Source organism: Habropoda laboriosa, unplaced genomic scaffold, assembly GCF_001263275.1.
Source record: "Habropoda laboriosa isolate 0110345459 unplaced genomic scaffold, ASM126327v1 scaffold186, whole genome shotgun sequence".
Lineage (NCBI taxonomy): Eukaryota > Metazoa > Arthropoda > Insecta > Hymenoptera > Apidae > Habropoda > Habropoda laboriosa.
Genome location: NW_017100427.1, coordinates 2,585,491 through 2,593,692, shown reverse-complemented (window position 1 = coordinate 2,593,692; position 8,202 = coordinate 2,585,491). Strand labels below are relative to the sequence as shown.

The 8,202-nt window shown below is 29.7% G+C and overlaps 6 protein-coding genes across 7 annotated transcripts in view; 4 read left to right on the top strand and 2 right to left on the bottom strand.

The window, feature by feature from the left end:
- Positions 1-9: 9 nt before the first annotated feature.
- LOC108575615 lies at positions 10-814 on the bottom strand. Its single transcript, XM_017938453.1, has 2 exons — positions 726-814; positions 10-613 (listed from the first exon to the last, which is right to left on the bottom strand). The coding sequence occupies exons 1-2, from the start codon at positions 812-814 to the stop codon at positions 10-12; spliced, it is 693 nt and encodes a 230-aa protein (XP_017793942.1).
- Positions 815-1,252: 438 nt separating this feature from the next.
- Positions 1,253-2,734, top strand: LOC108575591 (type 1 phosphatidylinositol 4,5-bisphosphate 4-phosphatase). Of its 2 annotated transcripts, none has more exons than XM_017938420.1 (6): positions 1,253-1,586; positions 1,674-1,858; positions 1,931-2,140; positions 2,218-2,358; positions 2,457-2,511; positions 2,649-2,734. In XM_017938420.1, exons 1-6 carry the CDS (start codon positions 1,514-1,516, stop codon positions 2,732-2,734), a joined length of 750 nt encoding a protein of 249 aa, XP_017793909.1. In that variant the 5' UTR covers positions 1,253-1,513. The 2 variants fall into 2 exon arrangements, with proteins under 2 accessions (XP_017793909.1, XP_017793908.1); XM_017938419.1 differs by having other exon boundaries at positions 1,253-1,589.
- Positions 2,735-3,908: 1,174 nt separating this feature from the next.
- On the top strand, positions 3,909-4,384 carry LOC108575552 (chromosome transmission fidelity protein 8 homolog). Its single transcript, XM_017938373.1, is given in 3 exon segments — positions 3,909-3,944; positions 3,947-3,972; positions 4,054-4,384. Coding segments are annotated over 3 exon segments (393 nt in total).
- A 59-nt stretch (positions 4,385-4,443) lies between these two features.
- Positions 4,444-4,773, bottom strand: LOC108575612 (small nuclear ribonucleoprotein F). Its single transcript, XM_017938441.1, has one exon. The coding sequence runs from the start codon at positions 4,762-4,764 to the stop codon at positions 4,498-4,500; it is 267 nt and encodes an 88-aa protein (XP_017793930.1). The 5' UTR covers positions 4,765-4,773; the 3' UTR covers positions 4,444-4,497.
- A 523-nt stretch (positions 4,774-5,296) lies between these two features.
- LOC108575551 (leukocyte receptor cluster member 1) lies at positions 5,297-6,395 on the top strand. Its single transcript, XM_017938372.1, has 3 exons — positions 5,297-5,325; positions 5,407-5,506; positions 5,589-6,395. The coding sequence occupies exons 1-3, from the start codon at positions 5,303-5,305 to the stop codon at positions 6,393-6,395; spliced, it is 930 nt and encodes a 309-aa protein (XP_017793861.1). The 5' UTR covers positions 5,297-5,302.
- Positions 6,396-6,809: 414 nt separating this feature from the next.
- Positions 6,810-8,202, top strand: part of LOC108575566 (transcriptional repressor CTCF-like) — a 4,164-nt gene continuing 2,771 nt past the window's right edge. Inside the window, 2 exon segments of the mRNA XM_017938388.1 lie at positions 6,810-6,856; positions 7,497-8,143. Of these exon segments, the coding sequence (XP_017793877.1) occupies positions 7,567-8,143 (577 nt within the window). The 5' untranslated portion in view covers positions 6,810-6,856; positions 7,497-7,566.

The following is an 8,202-nucleotide window of genomic DNA, read 5'->3' as shown; positions in this document are numbered from 1 at the left end:
AATTAATTTTCAGCAAAGCTCTGATAAAAAGCTCTGTAGACTGTTCCTCTTTGGAGGTGTTGCAACTTTATTCACATAATCTTTTAATCGATTTATATTTAATTTTAACTTCTGAGTTGATTTAATAAAGTTTGTAGTGTTTCTCACTCTTTTTGTGTTTACTTTTTTCAATCCTCCTGAAATATTTTCTGTATTGGAGTTTACAGTTCCAGAAATGTTTAAACCAGCAGTCCTATCTTTGGTCCTTTTCTTTTTCCGTTTTTGACAGCTTTGAACACCTTCTGAACTGGTTTTTTGTATCTTCTCTCTTTGTGGTTTATTAAAAGCCATTTTTGTACTTTTTGAGCAAACTGAACATTTAATTATTAACTTGTTCATTTTATTTTTTAAACACTTTTCTACTAATTTTCTTCGAACTTTGGGTATTCTTTTGTTATTGTTATTCATAGAACATGCAACTTTTTTCATGGATTTGGAAAGTTCTTTACCTCTTGATATTCGAATGGTATAATCCACTGTTTCCCAAAGTGATCCACAATATGGACACATCACTGAAGGACTAAAATTTTGATATGGAAGTTGCATTCCTTCACCCAATGTTCTACATTTTTTGCTGAGATAAAATAATATCGGTATTTAATTTATATTGAATTCTTTATTCACTTAAAAATACATGCATAATTCTTACAATTACAGTTAAATGAAAGAAACAGATTAAAGCTTACATGTAAAACGTTTGCAAATTCTTAGTTTGTGAACAATTTAATTTTGTAATAAATTGATTCACATTCCACAAATGTGTTATTTTTTGCATATCTTTCGTTTACGCACGCACAAAATGAATTATTTGAAAAAGAGAATAACTTTCGTATTAATATCAAACGTTCTCAGCTCGTCCTAATATCGAATGTTCGTATAGATCTACACGCAGTCTACATATAGATAATACATCTTCAATGATCAAATACTTCCGCCTTAATGATATGTAATAATACTTAAACTTCTGAAAAGCAGTGTAAACGTTGAGAAGTGAGTACTTGCGGACGAAAGTGATCAAGTTGTGTTAAACTGTGTCGGTATAACGGCTGATAAAAGCGGTATTTTACATCGTAAACATATCACTCTGATACTCCAAAAAATTCCCGATTTTTATGATACCGTTACTAATTAACAGCGATCTTTGTTGTCGTTAGAAAACTAAAAAAAAGATAACAAGAATAACCTCAAAATACGATCAAATCGGAGACGTCACTATTATTGAGTAACAGGGTAGCCAACATATGAAATTTTTGAAGCGGTTACAGAATTCCTAAACCAATCCGTTAAAGATCTGCGATGTATTAATACGTTGTATATCCCTTCGAAAGAACGGTTTCTGTTCTATAAAGATAAAACCGTGGAGGGTGTTAGAAAAATTTGTATTTTGTCATCCTTGTCATCGGAGCACCGGGAGGACTGTCAAACACTACTTGAAATAAATTGCTGTCGTTAAGGGATAAATTAATAGATCAACATGGGAGACGGGAAGAAGGATGAGCGGCAACCGTTGTTAAAAAATGAAAATGCCAATTATAATTCACACAGCAGCGGTAAAAAATATACAATTTTGATCGCAGAAGGTTTAATTTTGTTCAATCCGACTGCTGGTTATTATCTATTATATTTTACTTTAGATGACGCGCTGTCAATTGTCAGTACAATACCTCAAATAGGCCCTGATGAACTACCACCTCTGTATGAAGCAGTCGAACATAGTACTATGCCTATGGTTACTTGCAGAGTTTGTCAGGGTATGATAGATATATATGGTAAAAGAGATCAACATGTTGTCAAATGTCCTCAGTGCAATGAAGCTACAGTAAGTACATAGACTAACTTATTTTACTACAAAACTACATATCAAAAGTGAAAGTGTTAATTATTTTTCTAGCCAATACGAAATGCACCACCAGGAAAGAAATATGTCCGTTGCCCGTGCAATTGTTTATTAATATGTAAGAGTTCTTCACAACGTATTGCTTGTCCAAGGCCAAACTGTAAACGTATTATTAATCTTGCTCCAAGTCCAATTACACCACCTGTTTTGACTATGCCTGGTATGTGTAGGGTAGGCTGTGCTCATTGTCATGATACATTTTTGGTAAGAATTTGCATAAAAGGCATGTTATTTATTGTTAAATTTGTAATGATTAATATCTGCAATATTACATTCCTTAGTTTAACACTTTGAATAATGCATTGGCACGATGTCCACATTGTCGAAAAATATCTTCTGTTGGTCCAGACTTTGCTAGAGGTCGAGGTATTGTATTCATCATTCTTGGAATAATAGCCTTAATAATTGCAATAGGTGTGACTGTAAGTACCTTTATAATATTTGATACTGTAATACAATTATGTAATCAAAATTTGAGACAATTTAAACAAATTGCTACTAGTACAATTTTCTTTTTCAGGTTGGAACACACACACATGCGAAAACTAGTGGTGGACTGTATGTAGCTTATGTTGGTAAGTGTGGTAAAATCTTTTTTAATTTTAAGTCTAAATTCAATATATGAATTTTTTATATGTAAAAACTAATTTATATGCTACTTAAGTAATAAGCTGTTCTGTTTACCAGGTCTTTTTTTTATTTTTATTTTCAGGTGCATTTCTCCTGGCACTTTTGTGCTTAGGACGCAGCATTTATTATTGTACAATGAAAATTAGTTTGTTAGAAGGTCCCATGTAGTCCCCTACATGACAATCAATTGCTAATATTTTAAAACCGATTCCTCTAACATCTATGTCGTATAATAATATATTTAGATCAAATGTTTATAGTAATATGACATACAAGTCCTTTTAGGACAATATTTGATAGATGTACATATATTTACATATGCATATGTAAGATTGAACTGGCAATAATGTGCAAACAGTCTTGCATATACATTTGCAGATTTACACATCACAGACAAAGAGAACGTGTAACTGATATATGACACTTTCTCACATAAGGTAATATAACTGAATAGAAGTACTAGACAAATAAGGGGTGTCCATTTTAAAAACAAGGGATTGTTCCTCTGCACTTTTATATACACGAGCACAGGACCAATACAACAACCCCATTATATTGTTTTCATATTTGAATTAAAATATACTATGTATGCTTTCTACAACACAGTAAATATATAAAATGCACATAGATATATACGCAAATAAAATATGCTCGCATGAATATTATTCCAATTATGAACAGCTATACATACAGCTATATATTTTGTGTTTCCATTTCCGTACTTACATTGTCGTTCAAATATGTTTTTAAAAAACTATAAATCAATATCATTTAAAAGACACATCTGAATTTGTGTATTATTTCACGTGCAAGTAAAATTATATAAAATACATGCATTAAATGTTATTATCTATTTTATTACCATTGTTGCAGAGTCCAAATTAGTTGAATTGTTTTTCTTTTTATTTTATTTATAACATACTTTGTGAGAACATAATCGTAATAAAGTTAGACTATCACATAATTGCAAATATTTAAATTGTTGCTTTCATGCGGGATGTACCCTATAAAAGTAAATTAAAATTCGAAACAGTTTCATAAACGTTTCAACAAATACATTTTTACAATATCAGACACAAAGATGTAAGTATATAAAATTTTTAGAATTGTTAAATTGATTGATTCATTACTTCGGGGAGAGAGAATATTTATGTATATCGTATAGATCAGGTAATTTTTATAATCTTCAAATTGTTAGTTAAAATTGAAATCTGATTCTTCGTTAGTAAATAGTCATTGTTATAAACTGCAGAATATGTTAGTTTCATATTTTATTGCGAACTCGACCTAAGCTTTTACCTGAAGTTCTAGTAACTTCACATGCGATAACATATACACATATATGTCGCATGTGTAGAAACGTCACTTGCCGCCTAAACTCTCAGCATGATCGTACCAATCAAAAGGTATTGTTATTTGTCATTTTTTTTTAAATATTGGTGCATTTAGTGTATTATATGAACAACAATTCCTTCATTATTTTATAGAGATGGTGAACTTGAAGAATGGGCAATTATTGAATTGCAAGGAGATTTAAAATTTCACTCCGCAGAAATTACGAATAAATACATCGGGGATTTACACTTTACAAAATCTGGTACACCTATACTTATAATCGGGATTTATGTACTGCATGGAAAGGAAGTGTCGCTTCCAAAACCTTTTGCTGTTTTAATAAAAAAACATAATGAAAATGAGAATACAATAGACACTTCTGAGATAAAAACTGAATATGTTGTTAAAGCAGTTGTAAAAAAAAAATTAATTTTTAGATCAAGGCCAAAACTTATTATAACAAATGTTCCAAAGTGTATTTAAGCTTATGTAAAAACATTATGCCTTATTGATGCAGTGTTATGTTAAACTTATTGGTCATCTTATCTTACAAGTAAAAAATATTATCCTAAATTAATTTACATATATTATAGCAGCTAGTCCTTCATTTCTCCTTCTTCATCTTCCTCTTCCACACCTCTTATATACATTACATTGTTACATCTGATTAAAACTTCACCAAGATTGCCAGTACAATTTCCATCTATATGTTCTTCTGTATTAGCTAATTGTAGGTTCATATATCCATCAACAGAGACAAGATAGCCCTTATATTCATGGCCCCATTTCAGTTTTACCATAACAGGTTTACCAGTTAAACCATTTAGGAATGGTTTTGGATTTATAGGCATTGTAGCAGCCATGGTGTCAATTTTTGCTTAAATGAAAGTAAATATGAAAAACAAAATTGGTTCAAATATTATTTGATAAATATTAACCTTAATATGGAGGTTACCTTTATGCATATAAATACTAGAAATATTCCAAGTTTATATCTGACATATTGTATTATTATAAAGTTATGTTCTATATATGAGTGAAAGTGTGTACTTACGTATTTAAACAGATAATATTGAGAAAAGAAATTTGAAGTTCGTGTAATCGCGTGCAAAACGGAACGGTTGTGACTAAAGTGGTCTGTCGTGTATTAGAAATGGCTGCTACTATAAGAAAATAACCTAACATGTCAAAACGCTTGTAACGTAACTTTCTACACATCTTTCTTTGAAAAACGTGATTACACTTTTCAAATTATTTATATGAATTTGTATAATTAAGCATAATTCTTTCAAAACATTGCCATCAAGAATTTTAGAGAAACAAAGGTTCGAAAGGTGTTTGATCGAATTTATTTGTGGTAAACTTTCGTTTCTTATTAGAAGCAATTATATTTCATTGATAATGAATATTTTACCGAAAAAAAGGTATAATTAAACTTTACATATATTATTGTTAAGTAACATTGATTTATGTGTAATTGAGATTATAAAAATTGTTTCTTTTAGGTGGCATGTACGTACTAAAGAAAATATTGCTCGTGTACGACGAGATGAAGCAAAAGCTGCAGATGAAGAACGAAGCAAACAAGAGCGAGTACAAAAAGCTGTAAGTATGGATGAAAATAAGAAAAACTACTTACTAATTGTTTATATGTTGTAATGTAATTGTAATAAAATCATGTCTTTAGGAAGCTGAAGCTAGAATTAATCTTCTGAGAGATAAAGCGAGATCAAAATATGATGGACGAATAGAAGCATCAAAAACTGAAACAGATGCATCTACTTCAAAAACATGGGATCATGTTAATTTTTTTGCTGAGCTTGAACAAGGAAAACTTGATTATAATAAACCTAATGCAGAACATGAGAAAGAACAAAAAGAAGAAAAAGAGAAATATGAGAAACAAATTGGCTATCTTACATACCTTGGACAAGATACTAATGAAGCAACAGGTAAGAAGAATTGGTATGAAGAATTACCTGAAAGATTAAAAGATACAGAAAAGGATGTGGAAGTACAAGTAACAAAAAAGGTACTGGATGATCCTATTCATGATATTAAAAAATATTTGAACATTATGGGAGCTGGTTCTATAGAAAAATCTTCAAAAATGAAGTTAGAGTCTATTAAAAGAAAAAAGGATGACTCTGATGAAAGTGATTCAGATCATAAAAGATCTGTAAAGAAACACAAGCACAAGAAGTCTAAAAAACATAAAAAGGAAAAGCACAAAGATAAAGAAAGACAATTTATGGAAAAACCAAATGTAGATGTAGAAAAATTAAGAGCTGAGAGATTATTAAGAGAACAGAGTGAAAAATTAAGGGCTGAAGCACTATTAGCTAAATTAAGAGGGGATCCGGTTCCAATAGTGGCTCCAGAGACATCTGCTAAACCTAGTATTAAACAAAAATACAATTCACAATTCTTTCCAGAAATTGCAAGACAAAATGCTGAAAAAACTCCTAATGTACATTCAATGAGAGAACACTAAAATGTAAGTTGGTTTTTGTGCAGTGTTTGCTACTATGTTGAAATGACAAATCCACTTGTGTTATAATTATGTAAACACCAATACATGTACTGATGTTCGAATGACGTTTTATAAGATTTATGTTTAGTTACCAGTACTAATAATAAAGTGCTGTTAAGTCAGTTGTTAGGTATAAAATATAATTGAATTCCTAAAATATTTTTAACTTGAAAAGTGCAATAAAGTCCTATATTTATAAAATATAAATAAAAAAAAACATGAGACAAGAGATTTTTAAATTACTGCCGAATGATATACTACTAGATATCCCTCGCAAATGTGGTTGATTATGCTAAATTTCGCGGTATCACGTGACGCAAGATGGTGGAATATCACGGATCTCATGGATAATGCATTAAAATTTGACGTTTATGTCATTTTTTCAGTATTCTTGTTCATCACCTGACTTAAATTCCTTGCTTGTAAGTAAAATTCTTTGCTTTTATACATATCAGACATTCTGATTCAACGTTTAAAGTTCTTTTTTAAATCTCGAAGCAGACGCGTAGAACGCGCGATTTACTTTCATGTAACATGATTTTCGAATTTGAACAGCTGTGAATATACTTAACTACAAAAAGATGACGATTTATGAAATTTTTTATCTTATACCGTAAAAATATAACAACTTGGCTTAGAATGTTATTAGAAAAGTTACATTTTTAAGTCATGTTACAAATCGACCTTAAGCTAACCTCTTTGCTAATTTATACGAATATCAACGTTTTGAAATACAATTGTAAATCAATATTCTATTTTATACATTTTAAAAATAAGAATACTTATGTTTGCCACATTTGACAAAGCATTTAAATTAGAATGGTAGAATATGCTCCAAATAAACAAATGTTGAAAGTTGTTTTGTTAGATAGAATGTACTATGTACGCTTATAATTTTTGTACGGTTGATAATACGTTAGTACTAACATATTGTAGTTTTTATGTGATATAGTATTAAATTATTATTTCTAAAGTATACTTAAAGACTTTGTATGATAGATTGAAATAAATGTTTATTTTTTATTTTGTAAATATTAATGTCTATATGCACTTGTATTACAGGCAAAATGTTACTAATAATTTGAACATTAAGTATTTTTTTATCGATATGGTTTAATTAAATATTATCACCATGAATGAAGAAACAAGTGTTGAAGATTCTTCATATCTAAGTTATGAAATAAATGGCACTAGATATATTCTGCAAACTGTATCAGATCCAGCCATAGATATAGCAAAAACAGTATCAGCTAATTCAGAACAAAATACAATTAATATAATAGATGAACCACAAATAGAAAAAGAGGATGAATCAATTTCTTTAGTTTGCTTAGATGGTCAAGTTTATGCATTTCAAAATGGAGAATTACAAGAATTAGATTTTAGTCAAGTTATAGATCAGAATGAATCACAAGAAAAAACAGTCTTGCTGTCTAAAGAAGATGATAATTATGATGCACAGTACATTACTAATGAAGGATTGATAATTGGAAATATTGATGAACACTCACAAGAACAATATGAAATTGTCACAGGACAGAATGAAAAGAACTTTATTGTAGAAAAACAGAATGTAAATGCTAATGATTTTGTGGAAGTTGTAACAGCATTCAAATGTAAAATATGTACTTATACTACTCAAGACAAAACCCAATTATTGCAGCATTTTCAGAAAACACATGTAAATCCAAAAGTGGATATAGAGGTAAGTTTGAAAATTATTCTTTGCACAAATATTTATATACACATTTTAATATTTTTATTTTAT